We start from the raw sequence: 21689 nt of genomic DNA on the forward strand, positions 1-21689 counted from the left end.
GGAGGGGCCCACAGGGAATTCTTTTTATTTATTTATTTATACAAGTACTGGGTACAGTCAGAAGCACGGGGAGGGTGAGAGAATTCACCAGAGCCAGAGCAGGAAGCAGAACAGGCAGAAGGACCGAAGTACACTGCTAAGAGGAGCAGCGGGTGGCAGGAGAGGTCTGCGCGCCATGTGGGACCCTCGCCCAGCGGCCGGGGATCGAACAGGCACTGCAGAGGCTGCGGGCAGCTTCGCAACCCAGTGCTCAACTGCTGCACCACCAGGGGAGGCCACCACTGGGAATTCTTGAGGATAATCTAGTCCACTTGGAAAATGTTACCTATAATTTAAACTTATTTTCTTATCATTCTTTCCTTTTCATTTTCAGGGAAACCACCGGACTCTTCTTTACCTCCACGTAAGTTTATCAGTCTAAGAGTGCCAGTAAGTGCAGAGGAGAGAAGGAACTGAATGAGAGAGATTATCTCCATGCACTGGTCCTCCCAACACTTCCTTTTCATCCCCATCTTAGAAACATGGAAGGTTTTTCTTTCTCTCCATCACCCTTTCCCATGTCCCAATGTCCGGACCTTAACTCTGAGGTTACCTTCAAAAAGAGTCTCTATTCCCTCTTTACATATTCCATCTTTCATGCCCTCTGGTTTAGCCCTGTAATTTTTCTTTCTCCCTTTCTCCAGAATATGAAATCTTCATCTCTGGAACCACAGTAAAGCTGAAATGCCCTTATGAGGAAAATGAAAGAAAATGGAATGTGAAAGGAAACGATTTAGAAACAAAAGTAGAAACCTTTGAGGTGGAAAATTTTTCAGAAGTGAAAGACAGTGGTACTTATTGGTGTGATAAAGATAAAAAACATGGTGTCTACCTGAAGGCAAGAGGTAATATAGTGGATAGTCTAGTCACAAGCCCTACTAGACTCTTTCTATCATGTCCAAAATTATGACACACTGATGGGACTTTATCTGATCCTTTATTCAGAAAAATAAGTCCTTCAGGAGGATTTGTAAAGGAGACTCAAGACCACCATACTAAAATGTCACAAATTAAGGCATAATAATAAATAATGATAGCTAACATTTGCCGGGTGCTTAGTAAGTTTCAAGCACTAGAACAAGCACTTGCCAGCAATATTTTAGTGTAAACTTCTCAAAAATCATGTTAAATACTATTTTTATTCCCATTTTATAAATGAGAAAACAGAGGCTTGGTGAGTTGAAGCACATTTCACAACTCTCAGTCAGTAAGTAAGGGAACTGGGACTTGAATCTGGGACTGCCTGACTGCAGAGCTTCTGTTCACAATCACCACACATTGCTCGTTGTAAACGAGTTGGTCAAGGCAAGCATGTGAGCACTGAGGTGACCTTCTTTGTGCCTTCCTCATCTCCTGTGTCCTGTATCTTCCTTTCTTCTTACCCCCCACCCCCACCCCCACAGTGTGTGAGAACTGCATGGAGGTGAATGTGATGGCGGTGGCCGTAATCATCATAGTGGACGTCTGCATTACTCTGGGCCTGCTGTTTGTGGTATATTACTGGAGCAAGAACAGAAAGGCCAAGGCCAAGCCTGTGACGAGGGCGACGGGTACCGGTGGCAGGCCCAGGGGTAAGAAATATGGAGAGTAGGTGAGATTCCCGCCAAGGGGGGATAGCGGCCAGGACCATCGTGGGCAAGAAGTCCTATAGCTTCTATAGCACATTTCCTGTAGTGTCAAAATCTCCACAGAGTGTTTTACATCTCAGGTCATTTCACCCTTTCCCATTCTAAGAGAGTACAAAAATGTTTATTAACAGGATGGACTTTCTCACATGCCTATCAGTGTCCTGAAATAATCACATTCCATGTCCAAGCTGTAGGAAGAGGAACCTTCAGACATTAGTTCCTGCCTTTTCCTCTCTCTTTCCCCATGGAAAGACAGTGGAAGGATCTTGTGTTAAGGGGGACCACAAAGCAATGAGCAGTGCGGGTGTCATTAGAGGTGGGATGAAAGAAGGAAAAAGAGTAAGGAAGACTGAGATGGAATAAGGGAGAAGTTGAGGGGCTCCTTGAGCTGGGTCTCATTGCATGAAATTGGTGTTTTCTCATGAAAATGAGTGTTTCCTCCTTCCTTCTCTGCAGGGCAAAACAAGGAGCGGCCACCACCAGTTCCCAACCCAGACTATGAGGTAACAGGGGATCGAGTGGAGAGAGTGGTCCTTCTAAGGGACAAGGGAATAGATGGGACTATCTGTCTGGCCTCCCAGAATAGTCCACCATGTGCCTGCCTCTGCCTCCTTCAGAGTCCAACACGGCCGCCATCCCAATGGCTGCATGACTTCATCATGACCCGCATGATCACTGAGCAGTGGGGCTGGGCTGGGCACTCCCCTTTCTCTGATTTATTCATTAGCTAGGATATGGCCATGGGGAATACCAATATGCACATTCTAACATGATAAACTGAAGACTGATGTTCCACTCGCAGAGACCAGTACAGTCATACCAGTTATTAAAATGCTTCATCACTGGCAAATAACCCCACACTCCCACCCCAACCCCCAGCATGTACCCTGCCAAACATCACAGCCTCTCCCCTGTTAGACTGCCTCTTGATTTGGCAGCTAAAGAGTTAATACCTGGCATAGCAAAGGACCACTGGGATTATCCTGATCAGTTGGTGTGTGCATTACTGATTATTAAGTATTTTGAACATCACACCAGGACAGGCTCAGCAGATATTTATTAGGTACCAGCCACTTACGTAGCATTCGCTTTTGACTTCATTTAATCCTGACAGATGCCCTTAGAGGTGGGTCTGCAGATCGCCATGTTTGAGATTGGAAAGTTGAGGTTCACAGAAAGAGGGGCTGGTTCAGGTCTATTACCAGTCACTGCCAAGTTAAAATTCCAACCTGCCTCCATTTCACTGAAGCTAGATTTTCAGAAGCCCTTCTTTTTTAGGCACTGCTTCCTTCCACCCTGCTCACAACCCCCCTCTCTCCCTCTTAGCCCATCCGGAAAGGCCAGCGGGACTTGTATGCGGGTCTGAACCACAGAGGCGTCTGACAGCTCCTGAGGACACTGCCTCCCCCTGGCCCAGGTCTGGCTCTTCTCCAGGCTCTCTGCTACTCCCTGTCCCAGAAGAGTTTTGCACCCGCAGGAGAATTGTCCCTGTGTTAGGGGGAAAAGGATGTCCTAAAATCGGGGCTGCCCTAAAACACCTGTGCTTCTGTGGAACTCACACCCTACAGCTTTGTCCCCAGATGCCTCCGTCCTGCTGCCTTTGCTGGCTCCCTGTTCTAGGATCTTGCTGCTTCATTGTCCTTTGAAACAACATGACTGCCCATTGCCTCACAGCTGGCCTGGCCCTATGTCAGGATATTTATTCTGATTATTCACCCACCCACCCCCAGTTAACCTGCTTCCCTGGTGGACATTACTTCTTCCTCTAGTTCTTTCTTTTTCCTGCATAGTTGCCCTCACCCCTAATTATTTCATTTAATTGTCCATTTTTCCAGTTGTCTCTTAGGCAACCCTCTGAGGGAACGGCGAAAATGCTGGTGGAGATTCTGCCTCTTCCCCATTCACAGACCCAGCCAAGACCCAGCCCTACAGGCTCCTCACCCCACTGCTGCCCACCTTCCAGCACCCCCCCCACCACGGCCCCCTCAAGGGTCTTTTGCAACTTCATGAATATGCTAAGCTCCTTGTCAGCTGAAAGATAAAAGAAATAAAGTGTATTTGACAGAAAAGTTACTGACTGTCCCTCCTTATTGGGAGATCCTGAGAGGCTGCCTGATTTCCTGAGATGACTCAGATCCCCCTACCTTTGGTTAATTCCCAGCGATGATCCCAAATGCACTTTCTACCTGTTTCCACAGCTGGTAGGGGGGTTCACCGAAGTTCTCTTTGGAGAGGGCATCCAAAGAGAGAGAAAATATGAGAGCGAGAGAGAGATTGAGAAAGAGAGAAAGAAAGAGAGAGAGAACAGTCATTTGACTAACTTCGAGGACAACACCAAGGGCGCAGAGTGCAAGTGATGCTCCCTGAGGGAGAGAGCAGCTCAGAAAATGGGCAAGACAGAAAAACAGTCCCAAAGGCCCAGGAAGACCATAAGTGTGAAGGGTGGGGGTGTAAAGGGCTGGGGGATGGGACACCAGTTTCCACAAGCTGCCTTGAAAAGAAAGCGTCACTGAGCAGGGCTGGGGGAGGTGGAGGAGGGAGGTGCCAGAGGCAGCAGATCTGCAGCCAGAGCAGGTTGCGGTTGAGCAGCCAGGATGTGGGCTGAGCGCTGAATGAGGCAAGAGGCAAGGCAGCCACTAGAGGCCTGTATGGGAGGCTCCCATGCTCAGCTTGCACAGAGAAAGCCGGAGCAATGAGTATCTGGCCTAGTCCAGCTCAAGCCAGCAGGTCCTCTTCTCCCCCTCACTGCATGAGGTCACCTCCCTGGTGACCACAGAGCTATTTTTGTGTGTGGCCACGTCTGAAAAAGCCATTCGCGGTGAGCAACCCTCCACCTACTGTACTCGGTTAGCCCTGGGCTGGTGGCCGCAGTTGCTGAGTATGGGTCCCTGTGGAAGAGCTGCTGCTTTCCCACTAAGTGCTCAGCTCTTACGTTTAAAGGAGGTTCCATGCCATTAGCCCTCTAGCTGCAGATCAAGGGGCTGCGGAGGAAGGGGGTGGGCCCAGAGGTGGCAGGTGTATTTGATGACACCCAGACAGAGGAGGTGTGGCTCAGTGTAGTAAACACAAAACAGGCATTGAGTGAACATTACAGCAGGTCCTCAAATAATGGCATTTTATTCAACATCATTTATTAGCGTGCTGATGAGAAAGGAAATCCATTCCCTGCTTGGGCCAGTCCATGTGAGTTTGCACATTCTTGTCATGTCTGCATGGATTGTCTGTGGGTACTTTGGTTTCCTCCCACATCCCATTGGTTTCTCTCAGTTGTCCCTGTCTGAGTGAGTGTGAGTGTGAGTGTGCCCTGAGAAGGGAGGGCTTCCTGTCCAGGGCTGAGCGTTCTGACCTGCCAGGATAAGCACCAGAGAGCCTAGACTGGAATAAACACGTTAGAGATGAATGCATGCATGTATGCAAAGTATTATATAGTATTAGGAGTAATTGGGGTCTTTATTTAGAAGTTTGGTGATGTTTTTGTGACCAGAAACATGTTGTGGGAACTGAACTCATTTATATCAATTGGCCTAAGGTCAAGTCCCAGTTTCAAAGAAGCTATCAATAACATTGAGGACTTACTGTGCTATGCTCTAGAAATTGTACTTGGCACTTGGTGTGCATTATCTCATTAATGCTCACAACTAGATAAGGTAGGTGGTGGTGTCCTCATTTTATAGGTGAGGTTATAGAGACTTAAAGAAGTTAAGTCATTTCCCCTTGTTGCACAGTTATGAGGGGCAGAGCTGGAATTAGCAGCTAGGACTGTCCAGCTCTCTTGTCTGAACGGCCATCGCTACTGACTGTGATCATAAAGAATTCTCTCCATCTTCCTGCCTGTATAGCTCTGTATTTAATTGCTTAGGTGTTCCTTCAATAAGTGCTTTTCTTTTTTTCTTTTTTTTTCTTTTTTTTTGTGGGACCCTTGCCGGCGGCCCGGGAATGAACAAGCTCAACAAGCTGACACAGCGCTCAACCGCTGTGTCACCAGGGGAGGCCCATCAATAAGTGCTTTTCTAATCACTCATGTGGCAGAACAACACTGTGCTAAATGTTAAAGGAATACAAATAAACAGTTCCTGTCTTCAAGGAGATTATAATTCATTAAGAATGGACTTTAGGGTCCTCCCTGATGGCGCAAGGGTTAAATTGCAGCATTATGACGCTATCCACAGCCACTGGAGCACTAGTTCAATCCTCGGCCAGGGAGCTAACCCACATGGCGCATCAGACCTCTCCTGTCTTGCCCACTGCTCCCCTCAGCAGTGTATTTCAGTCAATCCACCTGTTCTGCTCCCTGCTCTGTGTCTGATGAATCTTCTCAACTCCCCCCCCCCACCCGGCACCGCTGGCCTGTACCACAGTTCTTGTAAGCATAAATAAATAAATCTTTGAAAAAAAAAAGAAGAATGGCCTTTAGATCTCTGCCCTTCTCTACTAAGCTTCCCGAAAGAGACATCTACACTAGCTACGTCAACTTGCTCATTTCCCCCAAACCCCTGCCTCCTGGCTTCTCTACAGCCACTCCCAAAACTCTTGTAGAAGCCAGTGGCAGTGCCCTCCCTTTTCCAATTCCAAGAGGCCTGCCTTTCAAAACAGACTCCTCACAGGTACAACAAAGGTTGACTGCTCATTTCCTTGGCTTCCATGATGCCTACAACTCTTCCCCTTCTCGATTCCTTCGAACTCCTCACTCCACCTTATGGACTCCTAATTAGGAAACAGATCTGATTACCTGATATCTTCCCCTTCTCTTATCCTGTGACTAGATGCAATGACAAAAAACATTTCCCAACTTTTCCCAATGAGCCTTGATCTCTTTGACCCTGAGCACTCTTTTTATTCAGGAATTTCTTAAAGTAGAAGGATTGGAGGAGATGCTAAGAAACCAGAAAGACCTTCACTTTCCTGATAACTCAGAAACCAAAGACAATTCCAGCATCATAGAATACCTGTCACTACATAACCACACCCTATTCACTCATTAGGGTGTGGACCCAGAGGTCCTGTTTACTCCAATCTCCTATCCCCACTCTCAGACTTAAAACTGAGAACAACAGCTCTCTTAATTTCTCTTTTATCCTGACCTTGAGCATGTGTTTTACTTGTGAAGTCCGACCACAGGTACCCACTGGTTTCCGATACTGACTGGCATCAGGGTCAAAGGTCTCCTATCAAAATGAAATGTAGATGAGAGGATTGAAAGTGGACTTGAAATTCTGAGCAGGTTTCCTAATTGTGTGGCAAAAGCAGAGTAATACAGGGTAAAGGTGAATGCTGAGTGAGGAAGATAAGAGGGACTTAGGAGGCAGATTATATAGAGAAGGTAGAGGCTAAGAGAAATGAACAGCTTATGAGTACCCTGCAGTTGCCATAGGATACAGCACATGGATGGAACACAGTGAAGAAAGGAGTATAAAATAAAGGAAAAGTCAAGAATGTAAATGAGGGCCTCCCTGGTGGGGCATAGGGTTAAGCACCCCACTGTGAAGCAATCTGCAACCTCTGCAGCACGAGTTCGATCCCCCGGTCGGCCAGGGAGCTGCCCACATGGCACAGCAGACCTCTCCTGTCTCACATGCTGCTCCCCTCAGCAGTGTATTTCAGTTGGTCTGCCTGTTCTGTTCTCCACTATGTCTCTGGTGAATCCTCTCACCCCCCCCCTCGCCCCCTGCATCTCTAGCCTGTACCCCAGCTCTTGTATGCATAAATAAATAAATCTTTAAAAAAATATATAAAAGAAAAAGATAAATTTCTTCCTCTGGCCAAAGTGAAGTAACAGGGATTGGGTTTACCCTTCTGCCTGGAACAACTAAAACTTGAGATAAAATGAAGATATTTTGAATATTGACACTGGATACCAGGCAACCATGGATATTGATCTCTGAGAGATGAAAAACAAACAAGGAGATCTCTAGGATTTCTCTACTTCCTATCTAGACAAGAAGGCTGTGGAACAGAATGGCAGAACCAAGCAGAGCCTAGAAAGCTCTGACCCCTCTTCTCCAGTCTTTAGCTGGGTACTGATCAGAGTATGCAAGTCAGGAAACTATGAGAGCAAAAAAAGAATTATTTGAAAAATTGGAAACTGAAGCTTTTTTTTGTTTGTTTTGTTTTGTTTTTTTTAATTTTTTTTAATAGAGGCATGTTTTTTATTTATTTATTTGTTTGTTTGTTTTGTTTAAACATGCAATGGGTACAGTCAGAAGCGCGGGGGGGTGAGAGAATTCACCAGAGCCAGAGCAGGGAGCAGAGCAGGCAGACCAACGAAATACACTGCTGAGGGGAGCAGCGGGCTGCAGGGGAGGTCTGCGCGCCATGCGGGACCCTCCTCTGGTGGCCAGGGAGCAGCCGGGGATCGAACTGGCGCTGCAGAGGCCGCAGGCAGCTTCGCAACCCAGCGCTCAACCGCTGCGCCATCGGGGAGGCCCGGAAACTGAAGCTTTTTAAAATGCAAAAGCATCAAAACATGAACTATAAAATACTTAGGGATAAATCTGGCAAAAGACTCATTCATAGACTCAAACACTCAATATTGTTATCAATTCCCCCAAATGGATCTACACTTCCAACACAATTTTGATGACAATCTCAGTAAGAATGTTGTAATAATGGAGAAGTCAATTATAGGCGAGTACAAAGGACCTAGAAGAATTAAACCACTTTCTTTAAAGTTGTATCCCAGCCATTCCACTCCTGAGTGTTTATTCAATAACAATAAAAGCAAGTGAGCTCACAATAACTTTTACATGAATGTTCATAGGAGCTTTATTTGAATAGCACAACCAAGAAACTACCCAAAAAGACTATCAACAGGTGAATATATAAACAAGGCATGGTATATACATATAATGGAATATTACTGAATAATAAAAAGGAAATAATTGTTGATACATACAACAGGATACACGAATCTCAAAATAATTATGCTAAGGAAAGAGTGGATTTTAAAAGGATACATATTATAGTATGTAATATTATGTTAGTAATATTACATGTTATCTCATGGATACAAAATTCTATAGAAATTAAATCTATAGTGACTAAGCAGGTCAGCAGTTGCCTGGAGGGCTGGGGTGAAAGTTGGAAAGGAGGGGAAGAGAGGAGAGCCACCTGCAAAGGAACACAAGGAAACTGTTCAGGGTGTTGACTTGTTCATTACCTTGATTATGGTGATGTTTCTCAAGAATACACATATGCCAAAACTTATATCTTAAATATATAATTTACCCATGTTTGTAAAATTTGTTTTTTAAAAGCACAAAAAGAGAGTGAGATGGAAGGGACATAAGATTCCCAAAGGGCTCAGGTGGAGGACTGTGTGTCACATTGGTATCGCCCTGCAGAGTTTTTAAAGTCTTGATTCCCTAGGTCAGTAAAACCAGAATTTCTGAGGGTGCTTCACAGGCTTCAGTACTTGTAAAGTTCTCCAGGAGACTCCAGCACGCAGCCAATGCCGAGAACTGTCGAGTGGTATGAAGGACAGAAGAGCACAGAGGAGGTGTGCAGGACGTGGGAAGGATGTAGAGTGTTGTAATATCAGCTCTGGAAGGAGTGGAGGGATCAAATGTGGAAGTAGGATCTGGGGTTAGGAGGCCCACAGTAAGAGAGTTTAAGGGTAGGAATCCACCATAACCATCAAGGAAGCGTATGTGTATTGGAAGTTCTGACTCTAACAAAAGTAAGTTCTCTGTATATCTTGAGGAGAGAGTGAGCAGAATCTTCCAGGTCTCTGGGAATGTGATTGCTAATTTGTTTCTCCTTTGGCTATAGTGATCTGGGGAACTTCCACTCATTAAACTGTCCTAACATTCATTAAATTACTCTTACTCAGAGAAGTAAGTAGAAAGCTGGGAACTAGGTACCATAGGTACCATAGGTGGGAACTCTCCCCTTACAAAAGGAGGGATTCCCAGCTATAGCAGACAGAAATGGGCATAAATAGCACAAGAGAGTAAGTGGCTTCAATTCTTTCTCTAACCTAGACACTCTGAACTGGGGCTGCTTCAGAATCACCTGGGGACTACATACCTCGAATGGAGCCCATATTTTTTTTTTTAAGATTTATTTATTTATTTATTTATTTATTTATTTATTTATTTATTTATACAAACACTGGGTACAGTCAGAAGCACAGGAGAGTGAGAGAATTCACCAGAGCCAGAGCGGGGAGCAGAGCAGGCAGACTGAAGTACACTGCTGAGGGGAGCAGCGGGCGGCAGGAGAGGTCTGCGAGCCATGTGGGACCCTCGCCGGCAGCTGGGAATCAAACCGGCACCGCAGAAGCTACAGGCAGCTTCGCAGCCCAGCGCTCAACTGCTGCGCCACCAGGGGAGGCCCAGGAGCCCATATTTTTAATAAATCCTTCAGCCTCCCGATTTTTCAGGATCACCACTTACCCAGTGGCTGAAGATGACAGACATTGAAAATATCTCAAGCCCCCACCAAGTCTCAAACTCCAGCTTTCCAAGCAGGTGGAGAAAAATAATGTGTTTTCATTAACAAAGGGTTTCTCATGCCAATTTATTATGCAGAAGACAAGGGCAGAGCAGGGACAGACTGTGGGGAAAGAGACAGACAGACACATGCATATATACATAAAATGGAAACTTCCATTCAGGAAAAAAGGGACTCTAGGGGTCTAGGCTGAGACCTCCTCACACTCCACAGGGGTCACGAGGTCAAGGCCACGCCCTTAGCAAAAGTGTCACATACACACTCCATCTCCTGATAAGAGTGCACAGTCCTTGATGTCTTTCCACCTCCACTCATGATGTCATGGAAACTGCTGTGGGGCTGGGCCGCTGAGTGCAGCAGCCTCCCCTCAGCTGTGGTGAGGAAGCCAAACCCCTGGGAAGGATGTGTTAGGGGACTCAAGGCAGCAAGTAGCCAAGGGAGGGAAGTGGAGCGGATCTTGCACCCCTACAGCCCATTAGGTCAGAAGCACCAGAGGACCAGGACTTGGTGGAGACTGCCCATCACACTGTCCACATGAGGCAGAGGGAGGAAAGTGATGAAAATGGCACACAGGTGGGCAGGGAGGGCGAGGGTGCAGCCAAGACAGGACCTTGCCCAAGGAACTTTGAAAAGTCCACGGGCCTGCCGAGTGTAAGAGATCATCTTTATTGGCTGAGCGGGGAGAGGAGGGATGGTCAATAACTGATGCTCCTGCACACAACCAGTCTCAGGTTCACTTGTTCCGATGCCAGTTTTCCCCAAGACTACTGTACTGGTCATTGTTCCGCTCTCGGAGGGGCTAAGATGAAGAGGGGGAAAAAGGCAGGGTCAGAACTCTCCCAGGGAGGGCCCCAGATGTAGGTGCTCATGGCTGACCCTTCCAGACCCCACAGTAATGAATTCCCCACTAGGATCCTCCACATCTACACAGAACACCTATTGTCAGCCTCTCCCTGCCTGCTCAATCCACCCAGTCTCACTTCATTGCCCCCAGGACTCACCTGATAGAGCTGGTCATTTCTCATCAAAACTTGAGTGTCAGCAGCTGGAAAAAGCATGGAAAAAGAGTCATCCAGGGCATTAGAGGATGGGACAGTGACACTCCAAGCATCTAACAGGGGTGCTGCTTGCACCCTCAGAAGTCTTGGCAAGCAACATGGGCACACAAGTTCTCTCAATAGCCAGTTGTAGGAGTCCTTATGAGATTGTAAGAGGAACTGTTGGGTGAGGACAAACCTGCTGTCCCCTTCCTTATCAAATACACACTCACACCCACACCTACAGCAAGTGTGTGCATGTACACACGTGCACACACAAACACACACATACGCACACACAAACACACATATAGGCTCTGTCCCTTACCCTCAGAGAGCCTTCCAGTCTCATGTCCAGCAAAACAGTAAATTCCCAAAGCAAGGAGCAAAGTGGCTATGATGTCAGAGACCACGATGCCACTCAAAGTGCCTGAGTCCAGCTCCAAACAGTTCTGGCACACTGTGGAGGAAGAGAGCCAAGAACAAAGATGGAGAGTTTTCTAAATCAGGAAACCATCTTGGCCTCATAAGGCAACCCCTGCGGAGAACTGAGAAGCAGTTTCAGCTTTGTGAGAACTTAAACAAGGCATTTTAGGTCGAACCAATCTCCCAACCAAGCCATTACTGCTTGAGTCACAAGGTCCCTATTGTTCCTTCTCATTTAGTTAAGCTTTCTCCCTCTGAGGACCCCAAAGTCTGGTTCATCCCATTGTAGAGTGATTCCTATTTGTTTAGAGAACAGACTAGTCCACCACAACCTTCTCATAAGCAGATGCCCCATCAATTCCAACCCAAAGACTCCAGAAGGTACATACTTCTATAATGTATTTGCAGAGTATCTTTTTTAGTGTCATTTTTGCATTCATATAATCCACGTGGGTCCAGCATACGTTTTCCTAAGTGTACAGCATAATTATTCACTAATGTCCTCTCTGTTCCAATTATCTTTTCAATGGTGCTATTGGTGTTATTGCAAATCAAAAATACAATCTCCTCAATTTCCTTCACCTCCATCGCTGAGGAGCTCACTAAGAAAGAAAAAAACAAAAACAAAATTGGAGCCAGTTGTTTGGTCCGCACCAGATCCCTGGTCCTGGGAAGGTTCGTACCTAAGAAGGAGCACATTGCAAGTCTAGGACAGTTTATGTTTCTAATGAGAGAGACAGACGTATTAAGAAAAGACTCAGAGACTCCCCAACAAAATGCAGGGCCCAGGAAGAACCCAAGAATGCACTGCAAGCAGAGGACAGGCCCTGAGGAGCACAGAGTATCTACATTCTACAAAAATAGAATCTACATGCTCCTGAGCTTGGTACTCAGTTACCAATTTGGGTACCTCAGCTTCCTCTAGAAAACCCCGAAAAAGCTACTTCTTATGCCTCTGAGTATATGCATCTATAGTCATGGAGAGATGCTTTACATCCTCCAGTCATGTCTTCCTTGGAGATCTGTTTCCAGTGGAAATCCTGGATGTCCCGAAGCAGCTGCCTACTGAGGTCTTCGTTAATTCCAGTGTGCCTGGAATTGAGAGGGTTTCTGGGACATAAACCAGCAAGCCAGGATGAGTTGATCATCCTACTACCCCAAATCGTCCCTCCCTCCTACTAAATTTTTCTCTTAAAGCCGTCCTCTGAGCACCGGGGCATGGCCCTAGGGGTGATGACCAAGTGACCAAGAGTCTTGGATCCCAGAGGCCATCTGCCCTAGATGGAAAAGCTCCCCCATTTCCAGCGTTAGCCATAGCCATGCGCACATCGCAATCCTACAGATCTCTGGCCTAAGACCTTCAGGCAAAGACTCCCCCCAACTGGAGTCAGTCCCAGCCAAGAGGCTCTTTCCCATACCCTGTGCTACATCTCAATCCTCCCCTTCTTGACGACCCAGTTTGGTGAACCGAAGCTAGTATTGAGAAGGATTTTTAGTAGACCGCACTCAAGATAGTAATATCCTCCCATGTCCCTTCTCCAAGATGCCCTCACCAACCTGGAGAAGTCTTACCTTGGAAGAGGAAGGCGGCCAACACCAGGCCACTTAGAAACCCGCTGTGTTCCATCTTCCAGCAGAATTTATCCAGTTGATAGACCCAGACCACAGAACTCTCAGCCAGGGAGAGAACTGCCCTCCCCCAACTGACTCACTGGTACCGGAAAAAGCAAAGGGTGGGGGAGGAACTACATGACACCCATTTTTCTGTTGTCTACCGTTGATGATGGGAGACTCTCGGGGTAGAGGGAGACTGGGGGTGGGGGAAAAAGGAAGCAGGTGCAAATTGCCCTTTCTCTGAACAGGGAGCGTGGGTGGGGCAAAGGGAGAGCAAAGAAGATGGAAAGGCTGCCTAGACTCCCAGAAAGTAAAAGATTTAGGAGGGCTTTCCTCCATCACTGATGAAAAACAGTAACTTCAGGGCCTGTCAGCAACATAACTGTGTTAACTCACCACCTAAAAACTGCCACCTCTGAGAACGCTTGAGAAAAGCTGTCGGCCCAATCACATGAGCAAGACCTACTAGCCCTTGCCATTCCTGGTCTCGCTCGGGGCCTTTCCGTGGGCAGGCTGGGCTACCAGACTAAGCTGCTTCTTACCAATGGGAGCCTGGGATTTAGAGTCCTCCCCCAGCTAGAGATTTGAATCTTTACTCCAATACTTCCTCCCAGCTGGGTTAGCACCAATCATGGAATTTTTCAGAGCCAGTTCCCTCAGTATCATGATAAGGATTCCAATAAAATGCTTGCATGGGGTCTGACACATCATTTGTGCTCAATAAGAGATAGTTATTAGTTATAATATTATTGACTCACAGGCAGGATTCAGTGTCCCCTGGGAAAAATGGATTTTCTTCCCCTATGATATAAGGGAACCCAAAACTCTCAACATAACGGCAGATGAACTGTAATTTACCTGAGGGCAGAGTACACGTATGGCTGGATCATTTCTGTGTCTCCAATACCTGGCTTGTGCTTGGCACATAACCAGAATTCTGTATGTTTGTTGATGACTTACTGACCGAAGGAAGCAAGGGCCTGAGACCCTGGAAACAGAGCCCAGGCCTCTGGCCCCTGGAAAGTATTACCTGTCTTCTTGGAATTGTACCCACTATTTCCTTCTTGCAGGTACCTTTTTGATGATCTTATCTCAAAAGAATAGTGACAAACTTCTGAATGAGGGCCTGAGCTAAGGTGCTTTTCAATCAGAGTTCTAGCCCCAAGCACACAAGAGTTCCTATCTAAATCCACTGATACTCCCAATAAGCAACAAATGGCTGAGATCCTATCAACAAGTGGTAGCAGAGACATTTATCTCCCTCATGAAAAACGGAGCCAAGGCATCTTCTGCCCAGTCCCGGAAGTTGTTCTCTGTGCAAGCCAAATCTCTGGCTGGCAATCCATCACTCTGCCCCTCTGCATCTCCAACATCTCCCACCCTCCACTCCTTAAAGAAAAAACAAGAGACATCTGCACCTGCAGCCCTGCTGAGGCCCCTACTGCCCACATTCGGAGCACAGGGTTCTTGCCTTCTCGAAGGTGCCCCAACCCAAAGGATGTGGGGCGGGGTCAGGCTTGCTGCTGAGCAGGCTAGCTGGCTGCTCCGAGCTCCTCAGTGCATCTGCCGAAGAACAGAGATTGACATGGCGCAGGAGAAGGGCCTGGTTGGCCTTTTCTTGGCTATCATTCTTCTTCTTCAAGGTAAGGACCTACTAGGGTCTGGAGAAGGGCTCAAGGGAAGAGGTTATTACCAGGGGAAAAGATATTGGCATTCCTAACCTCAAGCCTGCCTCAGCTGTCACCCTAGAGTTCAGAGAAGAAAGGGCAAAAATGAAGGCTTTGACTGTTTTCTGCTAGAGAGAAACAATGTCCCAAGGAAGAGATGATATCCTTGTCTCTTAACAAATCAAAACAGAGGATTTAACTGGGTAGGGAGAACACCCGCCTGCCGCCATCTTAGGTTCAATTAAAACAGTAAAGGGCATAGGGAAGGAACCTAAAAAGAAATGTTTCCTTAGCTCACAGCTGAGGGTGAGTGTAGACTGATGAAGCGTTCCCTTCACTCCCTCATATGGTCAGCTGGTGAACAAATAGGAGTGAGATCCTATTATGCAGCAGGTTGAAACATAAAAATGAATGAAAACCTTCTGCCCTAAGAAGTTCATAGTCGAAATGGAGAGTCACATTTCAATATTGCCAGGCTAGTATAAGGTGCAATTCACGGTGCCTGTACTAATATTAAAATATTCAGTTAGAAATAACCATCAGAAAGCGAATGAACCAGGTCTATTCCAGGTGCCTGGATTAGAGATAATTTTCCACACACTGGGGAAGGGAAGGAAACTCAAGTTGTGGAAGTTGCTGAAATCACACATGTGGTACGTGAGGAAAAAGCTAAGAATGGAACTGTAAGGATTCTGACTTTTAAGGGACAGTTAGAAAAACCATCTCAGTAAAGAGATAAGGCAATAATCTAAGAGTTTAAATAATCAGATGAGTTCAATACTCTGGAACCAAGGAGGTAGAGAACTTCCAGAAGGAGAGATTAGCTAAGAGTATGACATGTTAAAGAGAGAGCTACTAATAGAAGAATATATTTAAAAGTTTAAATCTGTGGGACTTTTCAAGAATTAAGATTATAGATAATTTAGTGGGTTGGGGTACGACAAGTAGAAACCAAATGGAAATGAGTAAAAGTGAAGGGGAGCTGATGAAGCGCAGCAAGTGTAGACTATTTTTTAAAGAAATTTAGTGAGAAGGGAGGAGAAATAGAGTGGTAGGTAGAGGGGAAAGTGAGGTCTAAGAAGAATTTTTTTAATTAATATTTTATTTTATATAATTCTTACATCATTTTTCATTTTTGCACAATGTATGCATTTTCATTTTGGTTATATTCCCCACACAATTGTAGCCCCCCCTTATTTTGACCCTAGTCCTTCCTCTCCCCTCCCTTCCATGCCCCCCCCCTTGTGTGTCTCTGGTTTATAGTTACTTGTTGATTTTGATTTTTACTTTGTATTAATTAGTCTTTTTCCTGGTCCCTTATTTAGGTTTTCTAAATTCCTGCTATGAGTGAGATCATCCGGTATTTTTCCTTTTCTTTAAGAAGAAATTTTTTTGAGTGTGAAAGAATCTTGAGCACATTTCTAGGTTAAAGTAGAAAATAGTGAGTAGAGAGAAGTCGGGTTGCTACTGAAATGATGGAGTCAAAAGTAGGATTAGGGGGCCTCCCCTGGTGGCTCAGCGGTTGAGCGCTGGGCTGCGAAGCGCAGGGTCCCACATGCGCGCCTGTCTCTCCCGCCTCTCCTGTCTCTCCCGCCTCTCCTGCCTCTCCTGCCTCTCCTCCTGTGCCCGCTGCTCCCCTCAGCAGTGTATTTCGTCAGTCTGCCTGTTCTCTTCCCAGCTCTGGCTCTGGTGAATTCTCTCACCCTCCCAAGCTTCTAACTGTACCCAGTGCTTGTATAAATAAATAAATAAATCTTAAAAAAAAAAAAGTAGGATTAGGAACACAAAGGAGAGGAGATACCCATAGCCTCTGAGAGTAGGAGAAAAGAAGCTAGATAACTTCTGTTGTAAACAGGCTTGTTGTGGATGCCCTTACAGCATCTGCATTCTCAACAAACACAGTGGGCGCCAGTACCCCCAGAAATAATGGGAATGGTCAGGTGGCTGGACTTAAAAAGGACAGAGAGTTTAGAATTACTTCTGAGGGGGATGGGAGGGGGATGGGTGGAAGAACCTGCTAGAGACAACTTGGGTCGAAAGGCTAAAAGGCAGAGTGAGACAACTAGATAGAGCAAAAGAGCACTTGACTAAGCCAGAGCCCAAAGTCCAGCTCAGCCACCCAAGGAGCCTTAAGGACGAGGACACTGCCTCTTTCCTCCGGACTCAGTTCTTTTGCCAGTCAACCTAGGAAACTTGGCTGCAAGAGCTCTCAAGTGCTAAAAGGAACTAGGACTCAAATAAGCAAAATTACATGTCATCAGTTAGACTCTGCATGGAATCTAAGCTAGGAAGAGGGAACTGTTTGTTCCAGGTAACCAGGCAGAGGGCTAGAGGAAATCTGCTTGTTTGTTCTGTTTTGGGGTTTTTTTGTTTTGTTTTGTTTTGTTTTGTTTGTCTTTTACTCACCCATTTATTTACTCAACAAATATAAAGGTCTTATCATGTTCCAGACACTGTGCTGGGTACTAATGTAAACAATCCAGCTCTGCATGGAGTTCTAGGATGGTTGACTCTTTCCAACTATTTCCATCATACTTTGAGTCATGTCCTACCTCTCCCTATCACACACTCTATCTCTGGCTACACTACTTCTCTTTTCCTATTCCAAGTCCATATTTTTGCTCAGTTCTTTCTCCCCAAAATGTCTTTCTCTGCCTGGTGAATTCCTACCCATTCTTCAAAGCCCAGCGAATTGTCAGCTTCTTTGTTGAACTTTCCCTGTCCCTTGTCCTTGGGCAAAATCAATAGTTCTACCACCTTCCATGTCATGCCAAAATGAATAGTTTTATCTTTCATACGAATGCATGAATACTAAACGGTAAGTTATATTACATGTGTGTTTATTTTATCGATTTTGTTGTAAATTCTTTGGAAACAGCAACTAGTTCTTACCATCCTTTTCTTTCACACTGCTGTATCATGTCAGGTACCTGATGGAGTTCAGTAAATATCTACACTAAATCCAATTGAATTGATTTTCCCTCCCAAGGCTCAAAGTCCAAATTCTCTAATTACTTGGGTGTCCAATCCATCCAGAGTCATCACACTAACATAAATTAACATGTGGTCCAGGAGCCCACCAAGAATAACAAAGACTTTCATTTTACTCATGAAATTCCAAGGATTTAGAAACTCCCTCCCAGGAAACCAAGACAAAGACCAGACAAAAACACCCAAAATTCAGTTTGGTGATTTAGGTGACAGCCCAGGGAAGTAGGAACAGATGCTGTCACTCCATCTTGACCTCAAATGACCATAGAAATGATACAGTTAAAGAGAAAAATTCACACAACTAAATTTAGAGATCTAATTGGCTCTATCAAAACATTCATGATTCGGGTGATACCCCCTCTAGCAAACAGAAAATCTCTGCAAGCACCTGGACAAAATGGAAGGCTTTTAATCATCAGGAAAAGAATGAGACAAGGTTGTTAGCAAAAGAAAGAAAGATTAGTTCAGGTAAAGCCACCCTCCCTCAGGGGAGAGGATGGTCTTATGCAAATTACCTCACTATTGCTAACCAAGAAACTCCAGATGAATTGGTTTAGAATCCCACTTTTGGGAGAAGCTAAAACTGCAATTAGAGTAGGCATTAGGACTTGGCTGTGTTGGCATGACTCCATTTTAGGTCTGTTGTCATTTTTTCTTAACAATACCTAAGGTATTGGGCCTCCCTGGTGTCCGCAGCCTCTGCAGCAACGGTTCAATTCCCTGCCCGCCAGGGAGAACCCCACATGGCGCAGCAGACCTCTTCTGCCTCGTCTGCTGCTCCCCTCAGCAGTGTCTTCGATCAGTCTGCCTGTTCTGTTCCCCTTCTGGCTCTGGTGAATTCTCTCATCCTCATGCGCTTCTGACCTGTACCCCAGTTCTTGTACGAATAAATAAATCTTTAAAAAAAAACAATACCTAAGGTATTAGCAATACCATACCCAGCTGATCCTCTCCGTCTCTCTTTTGTCTTTACAGGTACTTTGGCCCAGGAGGGAACAGGTAGGGGAAATAGCTTCTTCCTTTCTTCAAATTGAGGAAATATTGCTTCTTATAACTGAAGTCCAATAGGAGTAAGTGAACACTTTAGAAGGGGTGGGATGAAAGGGACAGATAACTGCACCTCCACTGTCAACCAAATCAATGTCCAGTCATGACCTTTCTATGCAACTTCCCTGTAGCTAAGCAATTAATTTTCTGGTTTCCCCAAGAGAAACAGGACCCTAGCAGGTAAGGCACTTTTCGAGTACAATCAAATAATCAACAGCATTGGCATCATTTGGGAGCATGTTACAAATACAGAATCTCAGCTTTCCCTGAACTACTGAATAGAACCTGAAGGTGTAACTACCCTCCCATGTGACTCGTGGGCACATTAAAATTGGAGAAGCACTACTGTAATGGCCTTCTCCTAACTCCCTGAGGCAGGAAAAATTTCAGAAACAAGATCCATAACAGATGTTGGCTTTTCCCTTTTCAGAAAAACTGAAAATAACAGTGGTCGATCAAGATGGCTCAGTACTTCTGAACTGTAGCGGGACAGAGGAAAAGGTCACATTTTATAAAGATGGCATAGAAATACATCCAGATCAAAAGTCCTTGGATCTTGGAAGTAGTATCAACGACCCTCAAGGGACATATTGGTGTCAAAAAGGAGAAAAACATTCACAAAAACTCCAACTGTTTTATAGAAGTATGTCATTCCTTTCGTTTACCTATTGGGAAATTAAGCAGCACTTGCTGTTCTGATGGGCTTCCTGTCAGGGGTAGACTTGCCTCTTTTGAAATTTAACAAGACACAATTCCCCCAACTTCTTAAAAAAAAAGCATAGCCAGTCCTGGGCAGCTTAGCCTACCTTTAGGTAGACCCCAGAGATTGGAGCAGTCAGCAATTTCTATAAAATGATTTGGGGTGGGTAGGGGAGACAATGGAGATTACAAAATGAACAGTAGTAAAATGTAGAGGTCATTGAATTTGGAGTCTGGTTTTCCTTCTATTTCACATCATTCCTGTTAGTAAGAATACAGGGCTTTTCCAGGACTACTGGGAATAGCACAACATCAAGATGCATTTTATTCTTGGTCCAGGCAATTCCCCACCCACAGAGAGAAGGGCCTGTTGCCTTCAAGGGAAGCATTATCACTGGCAGGTAGGAGAAAAAGATTCAGAGCAACTTTCACACCCTAAAGAGACTTGTCCTTCCTTTCCCTACAGTGTGTCAGAACTGCATTGAGCTGAATGCAGCCACCATATCTGGCTTTGTCTTGGCTGAAATCATCAGCATTTTCTTGCTTGGTGTTGGGGTCTACTTAATTGCCGGACAGGATGGAGTTCGCCAGTCAAGAGGTAAAAGAATGTTCTTAGATGAGAGATGAACCTATCTGGTCTTCCTACCAAAATAGATCCAGTAGAAGATATTGAGTTGGCATTTGTCGCTAATGAGCACAAAAGTTGGGTGAGGCAGGCAGGGGAAAAGGACACTTGATGTTTTCACAGAATATTTACCAGTGTCAAGATCCAACTACCTCTAGTCTACCTGCATATGGTGAGCCCTCTTGTGTGTTACTTGTTTTACTTAACAATGTGTTCGCAAGATCTGACTGTTTTATTGTATATAGATGTATTCCACTAATTCTTCTTGCTCTTTAGAACTCTGTAGTGTGACTATAACCCGATTAAATACCCATCCTACCTTGTTTGCTTTTCATGTAGCTTCAGACAAGCAGATTCTGTTGTCCAATGACGAGCTCTACCAGGTAAGGAAAGGGGAATGAGAGCCATGGATGCAATTAATGATTGTTAAAATTTGGGGATTGGCCAGAAGGGGGTGGAGTTATTTGGAAGATCCTATACAGACAAGGAGCTGCTGAAGGCATACTAGGTGATGGAATAGCTCTCCCTTTGGGCACAATGGATGAAAGAAAGAGAAAGGTGGAGAGGGACTGAGTCAGGAAATAGTTAGAAAAAGTTGAACGTGCTGAGAGTATAAATAGAGTCTCCTTGTGCTCTTTCCACCCCGAGAATCACAAGGCACCCACTCCAAAACCTTGCACACTAAAAGCACTCAGTAAATATGCATCAAATTAATCCATAGAGCATGGGGACAGTGGGGGAAGAGTTTATGCTTGTCCCATCCTTTTTAGCCCCTCAAAGAACGGGAGGATGACCAATACAGCCAGCTTCAAGGAAAACAACCGAGGAAGAAATGAGCTCTGGCTGCGAAGTAGGTATGTCCTTCCCCAAAATTCTAAAAAAGTGCCTTTGCATTATTACCTGTCCTCCCAACTGCTGCCCACTCTGTCTTATTTTCCTAAGCAGTTATGAAAATCAGGCTTGATGGTGGGGTTAATTGAGGAGATGCATTTCTGAAAGTACTGGGGCCAGTGCTGATTTTCTTGTCCTAAAAAAATAAAAAAGCTGGGTCTCGCTGGCGTGCAGGGGTTAAAGTCTGAGCACCATCGAGCTATCCCCAGCCACTGTGGCCTCAGTTCCATCCCAAGCCTGGGAGCTGACCCACATGGTGCCACAGACCTTTCCTGTCTAACCTGCTGTTCCCCTCAGCAGTGTATTTCAGTAGATCCGCTTGTTCTGCTCCCCACTCCGTCTCTGGTGAATCCTCTCACTGCCCACACCTCTGGCCTAAACCCCAGTTCTTGTATGCATAAATAAATAAAATAAATCTTAAATAAATATATATATATATAAGCTAAAAAAAAAGTGAAAGAAAACTATCTGTGTTGTCAATCCTCCGAGAACAGAACCTCAAGCAATAGAGATGCTAAACATTAATCGTAATCTATACCAGGGTTTCTCAATATCCACACTATTATCATTTTGG

At 45.3% G+C, this 21689-nt stretch overlaps 3 protein-coding genes across 3 annotated transcripts; 2 read left to right on the plus strand and 1 right to left on the minus strand.

Annotated features, from left to right (window-relative positions):
• Positions 1-1437: 1437 nt before the first annotated feature.
• On the plus strand, positions 1438-3050 carry CD3E (CD3 epsilon subunit of T-cell receptor complex; the record flags this gene model as incomplete). Its single annotated transcript, XM_084251474.1, has 3 exons — positions 1438-1610; positions 2124-2170; positions 2994-3050. The coding sequence occupies exons 1-3, from the start codon at positions 1457-1459 to the stop codon at positions 3048-3050; spliced, it is 258 nt and encodes an 85-aa protein (XP_084107600.1). The 5' UTR covers positions 1438-1456.
• A 7801-nt stretch (positions 3051-10851) lies between these two features.
• On the minus strand, positions 10852-14085 carry CD3D (CD3 delta subunit of T-cell receptor complex; the record flags this gene model as incomplete). Its single annotated transcript, XM_084249840.1, has 6 exons — positions 10852-10917; positions 11120-11163; positions 11484-11615; positions 11971-12183; positions 12576-12673; positions 14054-14085. 6 exons carry the CDS (start codon positions 14083-14085, stop codon positions 10852-10854), a joined length of 585 nt encoding a protein of 194 aa, XP_084105966.1.
• Positions 14086-14700: 615 nt separating this feature from the next.
• Positions 14701-21060, plus strand: CD3G (CD3 gamma subunit of T-cell receptor complex; the record flags this gene model as incomplete). The annotated part of the gene is made up of 6 exons (XM_084249841.1): positions 14701-14838; positions 18829-18852; positions 19331-19543; positions 20066-20197; positions 20564-20607; positions 20995-21060. The coding sequence occupies exons 1-6, from the start codon at positions 14781-14783 to the stop codon at positions 21058-21060; spliced, it is 537 nt and encodes a 178-aa protein (XP_084105967.1). The 5' UTR covers positions 14701-14780.
• Positions 21061-21689: the final 629 nt, after the last annotated feature.

Source organism: Talpa europaea, assembly GCF_964194135.1.
Source record: "Talpa europaea genome assembly, chromosome: 12".
NCBI classification, from domain to species: domain Eukaryota; kingdom Metazoa; phylum Chordata; class Mammalia; order Eulipotyphla; family Talpidae; genus Talpa; species Talpa europaea.